Source organism: Plutella xylostella, chromosome 19 (assembly GCF_932276165.1).
Source record: "Plutella xylostella chromosome 19, ilPluXylo3.1, whole genome shotgun sequence".
In the NCBI taxonomy this organism is placed as follows: Eukaryota; Metazoa; Arthropoda; class Insecta; order Lepidoptera; family Plutellidae; genus Plutella; species Plutella xylostella.
In genome coordinates this window covers 8,988,592-9,007,058 of record NC_063999.1, presented here as the reverse complement: position 1 = coordinate 9,007,058, position 18,467 = coordinate 8,988,592, and the positions used below count along the sequence as shown (strand labels likewise).

General features: G+C 39.2%; 2 protein-coding genes across 3 annotated transcripts; both read left to right on the top strand.

Annotated features, from left to right (window-relative positions):
* Nucleotides 1-110: 110 nt before the first annotated feature.
* Nucleotides 111-10,979, top strand: LOC105388606 (peptidylprolyl isomerase domain and WD repeat-containing protein 1). 2 transcript variants are annotated; one of them, XM_048627568.1, is made up of 15 exons: nucleotides 111-395; nucleotides 489-649; nucleotides 944-1,082; nucleotides 1,521-1,608; nucleotides 4,712-4,819; nucleotides 5,135-5,357; nucleotides 5,721-5,839; nucleotides 6,515-6,707; nucleotides 7,288-7,406; nucleotides 7,811-7,926; nucleotides 8,798-8,871; nucleotides 9,436-9,550; nucleotides 9,932-10,083; nucleotides 10,576-10,735; nucleotides 10,776-10,979. In XM_048627568.1, the coding sequence occupies exons 1-14, from the start codon at nucleotides 263-265 to the stop codon at nucleotides 10,717-10,719; spliced, it is 1,884 nt and encodes a 627-aa protein (XP_048483525.1). In that variant the 5' UTR covers nucleotides 111-262; the 3' UTR covers nucleotides 10,720-10,735; nucleotides 10,776-10,979. The 2 variants fall into 2 exon arrangements, with proteins under 2 accessions (XP_048483525.1, XP_048483524.1); XM_048627567.1 differs by lacking the exon at nucleotides 10,776-10,979 and having other exon boundaries at nucleotides 112-395; nucleotides 10,576-10,763.
* Nucleotides 10,980-15,173: 4,194 nt separating this feature from the next.
* LOC105388607 (transcription factor Jra) lies at nucleotides 15,174-17,581 on the top strand. Its single transcript, XM_011559543.3, has one exon. It carries the CDS (start codon nucleotides 15,280-15,282, stop codon nucleotides 15,991-15,993), a length of 714 nt encoding a protein of 237 aa, XP_011557845.1. The 5' UTR covers nucleotides 15,174-15,279; the 3' UTR covers nucleotides 15,994-17,581.
* Nucleotides 17,582-18,467: the final 886 nt, after the last annotated feature.

Here is an 18,467-nt window from a genome sequence, read left to right as displayed (position 1 = left end):
GATAGAATCGTCTGTTGACAACTAGATGACAGGCCGGTGTTGGTGCCAAAAACGTATTGTATAACCCGTCAAATTTAGATAGGCATGAATTTTATGTTGGTGTTGAAGTAATTGACACGTTTTAATTTACAAAGACAATATCATTTTGTTTGTTAATTTTGAGGTTATGCTAGTATTGTTGTTTTGAAAATTGTGATATTAATTTCTATGTTTCATAAGTTTGCCTTATTTTCTATGCATTAACTTATTTGCAAGCAGAAGAATGTCTTCAAACAAACGGCCGTCTAGCCCTGAAAACACTGAAAATGCTAAAACAGAAGAAGAGGAAGAAGGTGACGCTTGGATTGGACCGATGCCTTCAGAGGCTACCACCACCAAACCTAAAAAGCGTAGAGGTAACTAATAAATTCATTTAATGAATTGTAACACATATGACGTAGACACCCCTGCTTTTCGCGATATCAACTTCATAAAATGGTATCTTTCAGTGCTGGAGTTTGAATCTCTCTACATCGAGAATCTTCCATCATCAGAGACCTATGAGCGCAGTTACATGCACCGGGATGTAGTCACCCATATCGTTGTCACCAAAACTGACTTTGTCATCACGGCCAGCCAAGATGGCCATCTCAAGTTTTGGAAGAAACAGGTAAAGTTGCGGTTAGTAAATCTTTATTTACTATTTTTCATTATTCTTTAAAGATTTAGAGAAATATATGTGACTTGGAACCGACTTATCAGCTTGTATGTTTCCACTTCAAAGAGTGGACATAAACAACCAATAGCAAACAAACTCTACAGTTTGTTGACCACTCTTTTTCCTTAATAGTGAAATAATAAAGTGGTTTTTTAATAATATTTGAGAATGTAATGTATTCACAACATACAAGTCTGCTTGCTAAGACGCCAAAATACAGCTACTAAGTAGAATGCTTATTTCCAGGAGGAAGGCATAGAGTTTGTGAAGCACTTCCGGGCACACCTGGCCAGCATCAGCGATGTGGCCACCAACAGCACGGGCACGCTGCTCTGCACCGCCTCCCACGAGAAGGCCATAAAGATATTTGATGTTGTTAATTTTGGTAAGAGAAGAACAGAATATAATATAACTTTATTGGTCACCACAATACAAAGATACAAACATACAAAGAATACTTAGAAACTAGGAGCAATGATCAATCTTATCACTAAGAGCAATCTCTTACAGGCAACCTTGAATATAAGATGTGGGATAAAAAAAATAATTTAAGTATGAGCCCTTTAATAAAAACTTTTGTAATAATCCACTGCAGGAAATTAGCCTCCTCCAAAACTGGTGGGACATTTTCATAATTTTCACACTTGGCAGGTGGGTTGTAGATATCAAACTATGTAAACATTGAACACCCACTACAAATATGTAGGTACAAATATCTGGTCAATTGGGGATTGAACCCAGATCTTTGGGAATAGCATTCCATCCATCTGGGTGTCCCTTAATACATAACAGTATTTATAAATGACTTTGTAATTGTTTTCAGACATGATAAATATGCTATCAATAGACCTGGAGCCCCACTGTGCGGAGTGGGTACACTCTGCAGGCGACCCCATCGCCGCTCTAGCTGTGTAAGTAAAACTTGTCAATTCTTATTATAATAAGATACAATCTGCTTCATTACTAGGTATACACTTTTGAGCCTTGTCAAATTAACAAACTGCTTATTTCCCTTAAACTTATATTTTACTTAATTTTGACTTAAGGGTCTGCAATAGGGAATCGAGGGTTGGCATTGTCATAGAATTATGTAGTAAATGATGCTCTACAGCCTTGAAAAAAATCACACAGGTAGTTGAAGAGTCTAGCTAGGTGCTGAATCATTCGAATTTAAGTAAATGATTATGGATAACTGTAAATTAATTTCAGAATATCAAGAAAAACCAGTCAATCACACTCCCGTATTGTAACAACTGTGTCGTAATTATAAAGAATTTTCATATGATTTTTATCATATTATAAAGTTAAAGGCTTGGACTGGGCGCTAAATACCTTGTTTTTTAATAAACACACACTTATTTTGTGTAAATTAATCCCAAACTTGAGCAATTTTTTTCCCTCAAATCTTCATACAAATATCTATGGCGGCTTTCTGTGTTATAAAATCATAAACACAAGTGACGTTTGACTCAGTTGGCCGCTGGCCTCCAAAGAAGGGTCACGTCGGTTTAGGCAGCACTGACAGCTCGCGATCTTATCGTGTACAGATACAAAATCACTGCACATTGGTTGTCATTGCACTTTTTCAACTTTTATGACACCAACATAATTTGATTTGAAATTGAGGAAGCATAATTCTTCCAGTATATTCAATACATTAAATTAAATTAGATAGTGTGCAATATTCTCGTGATATTACAGTCTCGTAAAGGTCTGATGAGGAGCAGGAATATAGCGAATGGATCTAAGTGATGACAATACGCACGAACATTAGGTTAGGGATCAAAAATACAGTCTCTTGGTGCTGGTTGAGGTATGGTCTCGTGAGGATCTGATGAGGGCAGTAACACGGTGGTGGCTCAATTTTATTTCAAAGATGTTAATAGCTAAAAGCATCGAGTTTGGGCTATTAAGTATGTTTTTCAGAGAGAGAGAAAGAGATTTTGTTTTTCCTCTGGATGTGTTAGGTGTACTGGGTTTACTAAGTTCATTCTGTTAAGTCAAAGTCAAAGTCAAAATTTTTTATTCATCGTACAAATATAAAAAATTTCTGATGAACGTCAATTTTTACAAATTACTCTCCGTTCGGATAAGGGGGGGCTCTTTCTGTCTAAGGAGAAGAACGAAGAACTTCTTTCTTCTCCTTAGACAGAAAGAGCCCCCCCTTGGCCCTAATGGCATCAAGTTGTTATGTGTTCATAAGTAATAATTATTTATTAACAAAATGCTGTTGATTCTCCACGAAAATGTAAAAATAAAAATAAAATAAATAAAAATAAATTCGTAACGTAAAATTGTCAATGACGGAATTTCTTCTATAGACAGTAGCCACAAAAAAAACAAACGATAGATGGCGTGATTTGAAGATAAAGATACATTTTTTCGACACATATACAGCAACAACAAAAAAAATACAGATTTAAAGAAAAGAAACACATACTTATACAAAACAACAAAGAAAAAAAAGGATACACATCAAAATAACTGGAAAAAATATAAGCCCCAATTTACTTGTGTGGGACAGGGAGTACCATAATATTTTTTTTGGGGTACTCCCCATCTATGCGAAATATAAGCTTGATATCTTTACCCGTTTCTGAGAAAAAGGGCGGTGACAGACAGTCAGTCAGACAGACGGACAACAAAGAGATCCTATAACGGTTGCTTTTTTTCTTTTGACGTTCGAAACCCTAAAATTAAGTAAAAATATTATGCTGCCAAAAAATGTACGTACTTACAGGTATTGAAAAAGCGGTATATAAACAAATTATACCAGCAGAGGGTTCACCATTTAGCTGAATGTTACTTAGAAAACGGCCTTGAGTGGCGGTCAAGTTGGTCCCCGCCTGCGATACTTTCCATTAACATTGGGACTCGTTTTCATGTTTTTAGCGTACAGTCAGGTTTTTAGTTTTTTATAATTGTATTTTTTTATTTGTAACTTTTTAGTTGTTTTTATTTTACGAAATTTTACGTCGGTAGGTAGTTCATGATCATTTTTTATTTCAATAATTTTGGTGTTGTTATTTAAATACCTTCAATATGCATATTTTTGTAATGTGAAAATCAAGTCCTTTCATTTGATACCTTACACGGCAAAGTTGAATTATTATTTTTTCGATCATCACGTTATGTCCTCAAGAGGGCGCTATGTACATTTTAATGGAACGTCACATAGCCTATAGCCATCGCGCCATCAATACGCTTCTAACAATACCTCATACATCAAAATCTATCAAGCCGTTTAGGCTACAGGAGGGAACAAAGAAACAGACAAACATACATATATACATACATACAATCAAAAAACATTACCCTCCTCCTTCGGCAGTAGGGTAAAAAGGAGTAAGACAGGGGGTCATTCTGAACTTTTGCTCTACGAGTTTTGGAAATTAACAAAAAAAAACCTTTTTCATAGAAACTTTGTTGGACATGTGACTTTTTACCATGGAAAACGAATATTTTTTTTCGCGAATTTGCAAATCTCGTAGAACAAAAGTTGTTCAGAATGACCCCTTGAGTCATCCCCTTTTGGCTTAGTATAGCCCTTTTGCGACACTATGTATTTGCTTTATCGTCGGGGTTCAGTTGGCTGGAGGATGCCCGAAACTTATTATCTACACTTTAATACTTTTAGTTACCTTTCTACAAGTAAATACCACATTTGTTTGAGAAAGCTAATCGGGTTCCGAGTATAGAGTAAAGTGGCACCCCTATTAATTTCTACTCTTTCCTGGTGCCTACCAGTGTAAGTAAGAATTATACTTACTTACCCTAAAATCACCCAAAATGTACTTGAACATAATTGTCAATAAAGTTGGCGAGTAAAAGTTTATCGACCCACTGTGCAAACTTACATGTGTGCGTGTCACTGCGTGTGCTGTGTGAAGAGCATTGAAAACCCAAAATTGGCGCGGCACGTCACCCTGTACGGGCCCTTAAACTTACTTTTAACTTAAATTTTGACATGACGATGCATGTATCTAACCAACTTTCATAATACTTTCTTCACAGATCAGATAAGAACAGTCACAAGATCTACATATACGACGCCATGCAGTCGTCGGGGAGCCCCATGCACATATTCGAAACATTACATCAAAAGACAGTGGCCACAATCAGGTAAAGTATCAGATACTCTACTTTTATGTTACTCTGATGCAGTGCAGAGTCAGACACAAAAAAGTTTTTTAGGGCATCAGTAATTCATTGTGATTTGTTATTCTTCTTCATCTATTTATTTAGTTACACCCATTATCGAACTCTACTCCTACAAATGATATTTTCAAAACGAAAATAATTATAAACTTTTAATTAAATTCTGTGTATATTATTTAAATGCTGCAGTTCCATATTTTAGAAAAAATAATAATCTTCTTCAAAATTTATTCAGTAATGGACTGTAGTTATACATATATTTATAATGTTATTTGGCAGATATAACCCGGTGTTTGAAACAGCCGTCTCAGTAGACAAAGCGGGAATCGTCGAATACTGGACGGGGCCGAAGCATGAGTACAAGTTCCCGGAAGACATTGTCAAGTTCGACTCGAAATTGGACACGGATTTGTTTGATTTCGTCAAGAATAAGACGTATCCCACTTCGCTGGCGTTCTCGCCAGATGGAAAGAAGATGGCGTCTATTAGTTTGGATCGAAAGGTAAGTTAGTAAATACTTACCTTCATATAAAATGGTTAATTTCATGATTTTAAAATGATTATAGTATGATATCATCGCTTTAATATCACAACAGGTTCCCTCGCTTGGAACTAATATTTCTCTAATAAACAGTGACTTTTTTATTAGTAAACTTCACGTTTCCAACTTTAACCCATTCTTGATCTTTCAAATCTACGGTTTGTCACCGTAAAAATAGCGTCATTTGATTCAATGGAAATGTGCAAATGTCGTTGACTTGCTTGCAACCCTCCCTTTGACAACCCGACCGGTATCTTTCTGCTATCCCAGCTCTTATACTTGTGATGAACATAAACCTATGTAACATCACCCCTCTCTCCCTAGGTCCGTGTGTTCCACTTCCTGTCCGGTCGCCTCCACAAGGTGCTGGACGAGTCGCTGGCGCGCTTCCAGGAGCTGCAGCATCAGGCGCAGCAGCTGCCCAACATGGAGTTCGGGAGGAGGTGGGTACATAAGTGTGAACCCCCGGCATGGGTAGATAAAGAATACTTAACATTGTTGGCATTAAGGAGCGGTGGTAGCTCAGTCGGGTAAGCGCCCGCTTCTCACGCAAGAGATACGGGTTCGGATCCCGACACTGACATGTACCAATGAGTTCTTTTAACTTAAGTACAATGTATACCATCGCTCTTACGGTGAAGGAAAACATCGTGAGGAAACCTGCATATCTAGATCTAGCACATCTAGATATGTGAACCCACCAACCCGCAGTGGACCAGCGTGGTGGGAAATGGTCTAAGCTTAGGAAGGCAGTTTAGACCTAGGGTATATGCACAAAGGTTCCACTCGAGAGAACCAGATGCAGGTACTTACACCCCCACAGAGAATAGAATAGAATAGAATTATTGGGCAGCAAATAGGTGTGAACAAACGCCGTGAATTGAGCTATTAACGGGAAACTGCACATATTATGTCCACCACAGCCTGGATCAATGTAGAAACATTTAAACTATATTTTGCAGCTACGTGGCGTGGCGTGCTTTGCGAGAGGCCTACGTCCAGCAGTGGACTGCTATAGGCTGATAATGATGATGACGATTGCAGCTACGATGTCATTTCCAAACCTCATCTAGCCTCTAACATTCTCTCGCAGAATCACAATAACTTCCTCCCCACAGAATGGCAGCCGAACGCGACCTCGAAAAGTCCGACGCGATGCAACTAGCGAACATCGTGTTCGACGAGAGCGGCCATTTTGTGTGCTACGCCACCATGCTGGGAGTGAAGATGGTGAACCTCGCCACCAACAGATGCGTCGCCATGCTGGCCAAGCCCGAGAACCTGCGCCCGCTGCATCTGGCACTGTTCCAGGTTAGTGCTCCTAGTGTCTGAACTAACCTAGGTTGTAGTATAGGTTTCCAGCTGTGTGTATACCAAATTTCACTCAAAATCCGTCCAGTACTTGTGGCGTAAAAGAGTAATAAGCTTACACACATACCAACATACACACAAGACGTTGTTAGCTGACTATAAACCAAATTTCATCAAAATCCGTCCAGTACTTTAAGATTTAGAGAGCAACAAACATACACATATACTACATACATAAGATACCGCTGCATCTAGCGCTGTTCCGGGTTACTGCACCTAGTAGGTATTTCCATAGCCTATGCGATAAGTTGTCAGCTACCTACAAACAAAATTTCATTAAAATCCGTCCATTACTTTTTGCGTGTAAACGACATAATATTACTGCGATTGCTGTATAAGAGGAGCCTTACCAAACAAGTAGTATTCCGTATTACGTTTATTGCCTCTCAGCACTCTCAAAGCACACATATTTAACATAACAAAACTACCACCCACCTATATGATGCTACCAGGTATTGAAACCACTCCCTCCGTTAAATTTCCTACTTTCAATTTAACCTACTGCATTAATTTCTCCCAGGGCCGCACGAACCAGTCTAAAGTGGCGTCTACAATAGAGATGGAGGGGTCCGAGAACCCCGCCCTGCTCACCATCAAGACAGATCCCACGCTGTTTTGTACGGCGTACAAGAAAAACAGGTAAATATGTATAAATAAATGAAAAATCGTGGCAGTAACAAGTTTCAGTATAGAATTTAATCAGTGAACAAGCTGAAGTCGCACTGACTGTTGTTATACGGAACACATCACTATTGAAGTTAGGAAAACAAGCTAGATTTATTCTTATTAAGTTTATTTAAGCAGTAAGTAACCGTAGGCTCTGATACACTATGCAGCTCCAATTGTTCACCAAACAGCCTATACATTTACAAAATCAACAATCACCAGAAATCACTGATGAAATTCTACCGTTTCCGTTAACACAATGATGTCCATCTGCGTAGTATTATATTTTAGTGTCCGATTTTCTGGCATTTCTATTTTTACAGTGATCATTTTATACATTATACAATTTAATAATATACTGTCTTAATTTCGTGTAGATTCTACATGTTCTCGCGGCGCAGTCCCGACGACATCAAGTCGCCAGACGCCGACCGAGACATCTTCAACGAGAAGCCGTCCAAGGAGGACATCATCTCAGCCACCGAGGGGCAAGGTCTGTGGTTATACGTTTGACGGACGTGTCTGTGTGTCTGTATGTTGAAATGAGTGGACTGATACGAGAATACCCTTTTTGACAAGGAACAATCTACTTCATAATGCCTCACTTTTGTTCGTCCTTTGTCAAACTCACAAACCGCCTATTCATTCATTCCAACACTGAGGGTTTGTTGAACTTTGTCAGTTGGAAAAAGTACAAAAATGTACAGAGTTAGGGCCTATACCATTGCGGTGTAGCTGTGCCCTATACAGGAAGAAAGTTGGTTACCTGTGCCAATCTGTCAGTTTCATGCTATTTCCGCTGGCCGCATACTTTCTGTACATGGCCTAACTTTCTACACTTTGGACTTGGTCCAACTTTCCTTATAAAGTTAACTGACTGTACTCTGAACTGAGGTGGGTACAGACCAACGTTACGATGGGTAATGTAACTTCTTCTTCTTCAATCGTGTAAAAGCACTAAGCTAACTTCCTCCAGTGTTTTGCTACTCCGTACACTGCGAGTATTCGTGCAGTCAGTCAGGCTTCCCCGTAACACTACGTACTGACTGCACATTACATTACACCTCGTAACGTTGGTCAGTACCCCCTTGAACCCAGCTTCCTAACAAAGAGTATTACAGTTTGTTAAAAATGAATCATAGTCAAAAGATCACACACGTATTTTTACAACTACATATGTATAGGTACGGTCAGCTGCATAAGTTGTTATACACTTCTGTACCTTGTCAAACTGACTACATAACAAACTGTCAATATTTGAATAGGCAGTTTGTGAGTTTGAAAAGGTACAAAAGTGTACAGCTACTTATGCAGCTGACTGTACATAGGCATAAGCGATAAACCTTTATCTGTTTAATCGGCAGGTGTGCAGCGTCTGTACGAGCAGGCCGTGCTGCACACGTCGCTCGGGGACATCCACGTGCGGCTGTTCGGAAAGGTATAGTAGCGAACACGTGACGAGAGGAACATGGCGGCTTTGTTGAAGAACGAATGATAAGATTCGGAAAGCGTCCTTGCCGTAATAGACGAATAGGGCCCAGCGGCAAAACGCGCACTCAATAAACCGATTATCGGGCGTTTAAAAAAAATAGTCTTCTACTATTATTTGTTATATAGATGCATGTGTACATAATTTTCATGTGGTTTTAAGCTTTCTCCTGATTCCCCAATAGTAGTCTGCCACGCCGATAACTTTTCTGCGAAGCGCCACCATCCAGTCTTACCACATTCTAGGCAAGCAGACTGACAAAAAATGCGTATAAATTTTTATAACCTACAAGGTTTAAAAATTTATATTATACAATTGTTAATTAATATTCTTCTATAAGTTTTCCTAAAATAAAATAAATAAATAAATACCTACCTGAATCAGGGACTCACTTATACATTTCTACATAATAAAAATCAGTGTTACATCTGATCTGAAAATGCTGAGTCTGTCTCATTTTTCCCTATAAGTACCTATCATAACATCTACTATAGTCATCCTATTTCTACTCAGGACGTGCCCAAAACGGTGGAGAATTTCTGCGTGCACGCTCGCAACGGCTACTACAACGGACACATCTTCCACCGCGTCATCAAGGGCTTCATGCTGCAGACTGGGGACCCCACCGGTGAGGGAAAATACTCATTTATATAAGACTCAAGCACCCTTATTATAAATCTTAGAATAAACATAGTTCTAGAGCCTTAGAACCGGTAGTTCAGAGCTTTGACACAGATCAGTAGTCAAAACCCAGTTTTAAACCAGAACCTTCTTTAGTCTTCGTTTTATATGGAAGAAGTTGAGCTAGATGGGATGAAGATGGCTCAATGGGTCTTGCCATTGCCCCCCGAAGCTTCAAATACATATATTAACTGGAGTCTTGAACATCACTAGGAAAATATTATATTTTAGCGCATATTGCCGGGTATTCCGGGTTAAACAGTATGTATATTGTATGTCATATGACTAAGTGAGAGGTAGATGTAACCCCAAAACTTATTTGATCCAGGTACCGGCACCGGCGGCGAGAGCATATGGGGCGGCGAGTTCGAGGACGAGTTCCGGCCGCACCTGAAGCACGACCGCCCCTACACGCTCAGCATGGCCAACGCCGGCCCCAACACCAACGGCAGCCAGTTCTTCATCACGCTGGCCCCCACGGTACGACACACACACACACACACACACACACACACACACTGAGCATGGCCAACGCCGGCCCCAACACCAACGGCAGCCAGTTCCTCATCACGCTCGCGCCCACGGTACGACACACGCACACACACATACACACACACACAGTACGATAGACTTACATACACGCAAACTTATAGCACTTATATACAGTCCGCATGGCGAACATAGGGCTCAAAAAGTTATGGCTGCCACTTCTTCATCATACCCGCACCAAGGTGGACCATGTTGGAGATGGCTATGACGTTATGACTATAAACCGGTTTTTACCGGCGATAAACACATGTTGCCTCGAAAGCTCTCCGTTGTTTTATTCATCATTGTTCAATATTAGATTTTTTTATTTCATAATCATGCAACTTTTTTTTAAATCTAGATGCACCCATATTTCTTGTTCAATAAAATAATATTCTATCCTACATAAGCAAATAATTAAGAATGTGTATTGTATTGTTACAGCCGTGGCTAGACAACAAGCACACGGTGTTCGGGCGCGTGGTCCGCGGCATGGAGGTGGCGCAGAACATCGGCGCGGTGAAGACGCATCCCGGCACCGACGCGCCGCACGACCCCGTGCAGGTGCTGTCAGTCACTGTCAAGTAGCCGTTGTCACTGTCAGGTGGCTGTTGTCGCTGTCAAGTAGCTGCTGTCACTGTCAGGTGGCTGTTGTCGCTGTCAATATGGAGGGAACATCGGTGAAGCAATCCGGTAGCGACAAGCTGCAAGACCCCGTGCAAGTGCTGTCAGTCACTGTCAAGTAGCCGTTGTCACTGTCAGGTGGCTGTTGTCTCTGTCAATATGGAGGGATCATCGGTGGCGCAAGCGCCTGTCAAGTGGCCTGCTTGTCACTACTAGTTTTAAGTTTAGATAAGATGTAAATACATTCAAATTCTGGAATAAAGTAATTATGACAATAAAAACGTCCAACAACAATAAATGCCTATTCTATTTATCTTTATTTTTGGGAAGCATACGGCATGGGGAGTGTGAGTTTTTATTCCGTTAGAGTACTGGTGAGCATGGAAGTAATAAGTACTTACGTACGAAGTAACTATTACCACCTATTACTTCCATGCAGGCGATCGAGTGTGTATGGCGCGAAAGAGTCGCCACCTAGCGGCATACGCGCTGCACTAGCTGGTAGGCCTGTGAAAGGTATGAGTTATTTATTCTCCCTACTTTAACCTAGGGGAGCTGTAAGCGTTCTAGATTCTTTCAGACAAGCCATCAATTTAAAATCATCGTTTACACACATCGGTACATAGATCTATGTGGTAACTAGTAGAGTTGATTTGATATCATGAGATTTTAAGTAGTTTTTCACGGCGACGAGTTTTTATATGAAACCACCCGCTCCGCGCGCTGGCATCGCAGACGCGGCCTTGTGAACTCGTGCATGAGAACTGAGATGAGAACAATATATCCTCCTCCCGTGGGCCTCCCGCTGTTTTGTAAACTTTTGTAGCTGTCATATCAGTCTGTCAGTTAAAGACTAGACTCAACAAGTGTTACAACAGCAGCCCGGCAAAAAAGTTCAGAAAAGTAAAATTGCTACAGGCTGGCAAGAAAGAGTTTCCAAAATGCTGAGTAGGGCTGCCAGCCCAAAAAAAGGCTTTTGGTAACATTTGTCCATTTCCGTTTTCCAAACTTATCTTAGAGAGAGCGCTGCAAAGAGCTGACTGCCAACCTTCAATGATGGAGAGGCACTATAAGAAGAAACTTATCTTATTATGTTGTGCGTTTTCTATCGTGCTATTGCTACTTGCCACTAGATGTCTCTAGTAGTCAAAAAAGGCACAAGGTAACATTTCCATAATGTCATTGTTTTGTTTTTATTTATGAATTTTGTGCTTATCTAAAATTATAAATTCATCATGTAAGTCAACATATCGGTTCTTATCAGGACATTCTCCAGTGCCTACCTAGTACAATATTTTGCACTTTTGGAAAGATGAAAAGAAGATATATAGTGCTTATAATGTACAGCTGCATGCACAGAAACTTGACCCCCTCTCAGTAGCATTAGCAATGTCCATGAGTCTTTAAGTTTCTCTGCAAGCCACTTTATCTACTCATAGGGCAGTCAGTAGGTATAGAGTTGTGATCCTAAGTAGATAGGTACCCTACCGTACAAATTAGTGATGTAACGAATGTGTGTTTTTGGACATTCGCGAATGCGAATGCGAATGCGAATATCTGAAATCGACATTCGCGAATGCGAATGCGAATGCGAATATTCAGTTTGTGTTCAAATTTGGCGTTATTTGTATGGTTTGGTGGTAGTCTCGTACTGAACGAGGTACGTTCCGGTCTAGGCGCATTCCGAATCAGACTAAACAATACTAGACGCAATTTTTTTTAACTTTATTTAGCTCCGTAACACTTATTTTATTTTATTTTTTTAGGAAAACTTAACTAAATATAATAATAAAAAAAAAGACTAACTTAGGTGTAACAAGTTTCCACCTTTAGGTAAATCATTATTAACATATTTTACGTACTTACGACACATTGCGACTGTGTGCAGTTTCTGAGGACGTTTTACACGAAACATTTAAACGTATTTAAATATATGGCTATCTTGCTCTGACACTATACTGTGAAAATACGCTTTTTGTTTGTTTATTTACACTCACGGGCAATGAAAATGATCCATTAAGAAAAACACCAAATTACTCGTAATAGAAAAAAAAATACTTAATGACGACTTCTGTATCTTTAAAGTTCTAGACGAACCAGAATATTACCAACTAAAAACGTCAATATTTTATTAAATTTTTCTATTAAATGTTTAAAAAAATAGGGGCTATTTGGTGTCTGTATTTTTTAAGTGGAACTATTTCTTGGCACGTGAGTGTATGTTTAGGTCTTATGAAGCTACAAGGTGGACCAAAAGAAGTCATCCGATGTTGTTTGGCTCTCATTTTTTTAAATGAAAAACTTGCATTCTGTTTTTTGATTATGTTTATTTGAATCTTTACAATTTTATTGGTAAAGTCTAGAAGATGACATCGGCAAAATGGACGCCGTCACAATTGATTGCCATACGGGCTCCTTTTATGGCATTTATCATCACTCCAGCGAGAACTTCAGCCGAGAGATTCTCGCACTCGCCTTAAGGGCTTCCAGAGACACGGGCTTATTCACATAAACTTCTCAAAAAACTTCAAAAAACCCCTCAAAACCGTCTCAAACGGAAAAATCGGGCGATTTTATCGAATGACAGATAAAACTAAAAAAAAGGCGTCCCGAATACTGAATAAGTATACACAATTATTCCGCGATCTTGGGGAGTATATCACTCCATGGCCTCTGAACTTGTATTCTGCATTTGTCTAGTCCACCAATATAAAAAAAAATGAAATTGGCGTCCATTTGTACAAATGAGAGCAACTTCCAATAGGGTGATTACTTTTGGCCCACCTTGTATTAAATATTTCTAAAGTTTCATTGCCCAAAAAAATAATTAAATAAATACCAAATTATAAAGGTAATGAGATTAAGAGGGTAACTTGTAATAAAAGGTTATAGACGAATGGATTTTGATTTTGTTAACCTACCATTATTTTCAAATACTTTTTTCTAATAAGTACTGATATTCGCAAAACATTCGCACAAAATTTTGCGAATGCGAATGCGAATGCGAATATCCAAAAATGTGCGAATATTCGCGAATGCGAATGCGAATGCGAATATTCGTTACATCACTAGTACAAATCTAGGTTTCGGAACTGGGTCCTGCAACTACAACTAAATAAGTAGTCGTATTTATAAATGTTCAAGTCAGTCCTGAAATAAAATAAGTACCTACCTACTTAAAGTATATTAATTTACCGACCTACAATATAATCTGGAAACGAATTCTAAATAGAAATCTTTTTAAAAAATGCTTTAATAATCTATTTTCTAGGTAGGTATTTCTACAACCTTATTTACGTAAAAAATAAAATAATGGAATAGGTATAGGAATGGTAGGTATATTCCTACGAGATAGATACTACTTGCAAAGTTCAAGTTCAATTTCGGCAAGTACAACAGTCAGTAAATAATATTCCCCAATATTCATTAATTTCACAAAAATATTTAGAACCTAAAAGAAAGGAATTTAATATTTAAATGCATTATTTTATTTTCCTTCTATTTGTCCGTTCTTTTATCTCCTGCAAGGCGAAGCGAGGAAGCACAGAAATATCCATTTTCTCTTTCTGTTTTGTAGAATTTTATATCATACTGTCTCTCTTGCACCATTACCGCCATATATTTTCTTCGTTCGCCCCCGCCCCCTCTTCATTCCTCACTTCAGATTGCGCGTTTCCATTGTCTGGAATACAACATTGTTTCAACTTTAGTACCGTAACGTAAGTAGTCTAGGTACGATTTTTTATTTTAATTTTACAAGAATAAGTTATATATTGAGTACAATTTAAAATAGTTAAATGAAATAAGTATGTATTATAATATAATTTTTTTTGTGGACCTTATTAAAAATGCAAGTAGATTGAGAGTGTAGTGTGATTTTATACTTAAGTACCTACGTATATAACTACCTAAACTTGGTAATCAAAAGCAATAAGTATTTTTAAACCTACGTAGTTATTTTGTATTCTATTCATAGCTAGGAACATTGTTTCAGTCTATTCTACTTAGTCAAAACCTGAATAATGACATCGACTATATTATTATACAAGTCATATATAAGCTTACTTGAACTGTTTTATTAAAACATAATTTTAGTGTGTGGGTGGTATCTTCTTACACCGCTCTTGTAATCATAAATAACTTAACTAACGATAAAGCAATTGTTATAATAAAGTGTTTTATGGCACGACATTGTCTGCAAATGGACAACGTGCCCGCGATTCTCGGTAATCGCACGAACCAAGTCGTAAACAGCCCGCTGTGGCCGGCCTCGCTAGCTTCGTTACATTCCGGTTAGCCAATCACAGCACCGCTTCGTTCAATATCACGTCATATTGGACCAATCACCGCCGGAGTTGATCACGCCATATCTAAAAATAGCTTATCTGAGTCATGACATAAAAGCAGTGTTCAGTTCTTACCAATGTTTAGAAACAAGTAGAACGTTACGGGAGACGGACGTGCAGTGTCCCTTAGAAAAGTTTTGAAGTTCGCGCAGTGTTGTTGTGCGTTTAGTGCAAACACATGGTTCGCCATTCAAGCCACGGCATGGAGCCTACCTTCTATGACGAGCAGTACCCAATGAACACACCCGTGGAGAACCTGAAGCGGACCCTCACGCTGGACCTGGACTTTGGTCGCGGAGGGAAGCGGGCGAGGAGCTCCGTGCCCGTGCTGTCCTCGCCCGACCTGCTGCAGCTGAAGCTGGCGTCGCCGGACCTGGAGAAACTCATCATACAGAACGGGATGATTACCACGGCAACGCCCACACCTGGAGGAGCGGTCCTTTTTCCTCAAGCGCCTACGGAAGCACAAGAAATGTATGCGAGACCATTCGTTGAAATCTTGGACAAAATGCATCACAACGAGCCCGAGGCGAGCGCGCGGCGAGTGTACGCTGACCTAGACCGGCCCGCGGAGCGCTACCCCACGCCCGTCGTCAAAGACGAGCCACAGACCGTGCCCAGCGCGTCCAACTCGCCGCCCATGTCCCCCATCGACATGGACTCCCAGGAACGTATCAAACTGGAGCGCAAACGGCAAAGAAACCGAGTCGCAGCTTCCAAATGCAGACGTCGCAAACTGGAACGTATCTCAAAGTTAGAGGACAAAGTGAAAATATTGAAGGGTGAGAATGTGGAGCTGGCGGCCATGGTGGTGAAGCTGAAGGAGCACGTGTGTCGGCTGAAGGAGCAGGTCATGGAGCACGTCCAGGGCGGCTGCTCCATCGAGTGCTGAGCCGGGCCCGCGGCGTCACCGACATTCCATGCTAGTCGCGTCCGCTCGGACGCAACATACAAAGCGATTTGTGATCTTAATTTTACCGTGTAAAATATAGTTAGTGAACTAGTGTTATGTGTTGAAGTCGCTACGTTAACGTATGAATGATGTGGGTTTATTGTCGTTAAGTTTGCATGAAATCTGCGGCCAGGGTTGCAAAGCCTGTCATTAGAATCGAGGAGTTTGTAGGTGCATTGGAGTGTGCAAGGGATTTTGGCAGATCACAAAGCTTCAGCTTGCTGTAATAATTGCGGTGCGAGTCTGTTTTCCTTATTTCAGTATTGTTGCTCACACTCATTGTATGTAGAAGCGAGCATAAAACGTGCAACGTCATTTACTTTTTAGATACGGGGGGCCGACAAATGCGATGTTGCCGCTGCCACTCCTATAAAATTTTAATCAACACTGCCTAAACTGTAGTTTTAACACTAATTGAAGGTGCGAAATAGTCCCTTGGCCATCGTTTGACCTCAATGTTAAATTAGTTTATGTAGTCGAGGACAAAAAAGAATGGGATAGCCATTAAGTTGAGTCTGTAATGTTTGTCAGTGGTGCAAAAGAGATAGATATAGTAAAGTTGGCAACGTCGCATCGGATCAAGTCACGAGCGGATGTTCTGCTAATTAAAATTCCGCCTGCGCCGCCCTCGCAGAGTGCGGGCCATGTGTTCCACAGTGTTGTTCGGGCGTTCCCAATCACAATTTTTGTTGCACAAGGCTATTTTTTCCTTGGAACAATGCTGCGGTGAAAAGAGTTCATTAGTATTGCCTTGATTGAAATTAGTGCTTATTGAGGGTGTGAATGGACGAATGAGAATTTTCGTATGGCTGATGAAATTATGAGAAAGTTTGCGTTGCGCAAAATTTTTACCCCCAAAAAGGTTTTCTCAGAACTGACCCGGTGCTCTTTAGGACGTGACTTGTAACTTGAGGCCGTCCGATTATAATATGTTATGCTGTAGTGGACGAATGGAAGATGTTACACCATTGGGTGACCAATAGACATGACGAGTGACAGACATGATTGAATGAATGATGTAAGCAAGAATGGACCTATTTATTACTAGTGAGAATGTTCGTACCTTTAGGATGAAGTAGCAATCTCGAGTGCCTACGCTTTGTAAAGTAAAGCTAAATAATGTTTAATTGTTTTTGTTACCATAAATGAGCTACAGCAATTGTTCTGCCTGTACCATTGTCTTCTATATAGGTAAATGCATAAGTAATATAGTACCAATTAACAAGTTGAATCGTTATAGACTATTGAGGGGCCTTCGCCTGCAAGACCTGTCTTAAAAGACTATTTTTATATAAGGTCCTAAGTCCGAAGTGAAGAAACCTCGTTGTATTATTTTTTTATATGAAATGATTCGTCACGAAATGTTAACATTACTATAGTAAGATTATAAGAGATAAAGAACAGTTATACTAAAATAATATATTTCTATGACTTTAACAAAAAAGAATATTGTTTTATACTGAAATACATATTGTATAAAGGAAAAGAAGAAGAAAATAATAAATATGAAGATTTATTATACCATTGACATGTTGGTTTTACTATCACATAATATAAACCCCCCAGTGAAATAAGATTACATTAACAACAGAGAAGATTAAATAATTTAAGATTGTATGCATAACTAGAATTACAATAATCATTAGGTAACTAAATTTAAAATTTTCCAACCTAAGAATGATGCTCGTAAGTTGGAAAATATTTAAGTAAGTGTCATAACATCTATACTTATTGATCAACAAAAGATTCAAAATTAAACTAACGATCTATTTAAATTAAGAAAATAAAAGTAACTTTGATATCATATTTTTTGTATCAACAATGGAAACACGCGAATTTCATGTAAATTGACATAGACAAAAATTAGGACGAATGCGAATCCTGGATTTCCGTTTCCGGTAAGTAAGACACACACGAGGCTGTTAAAATATCAATAAAAATTTCTATAAAAGTAGGTACCTAAGTACTTCAATATAAATGGATCATGTCGATACACCTGACAACATCCTACAATACTCGGCTTCCATGTGTATTGTGTATTTTTCTCAATTATTTACTAACAACAATTAATATATTGCTGATGCAGTGTACACAACAGTCTGATGCCGTTTCATCGTTGTTTATTACAATTTTATTTATAAACAAATAACAAAACCTATCATAATAATATAGTGTACATAAGTTATGGTCTGAGTGGGTCTAAGTACTTTTTACACAATCATGGAAGAGGGGTTTACCAAGCGACAAATTAAGCAGTAGGTATTTTCTGTCGTAATGCTAATCGGTTTACATGCCTCAAAATACTTCTTTGTATCTATCTACCTAAACAATTACAATTTTAAGTAATTAATTATCTAATTGGTCACAGGTGTTCGCCTGCCTCGCTCAGGTATAAAAACTGGACTGGGTCCAAT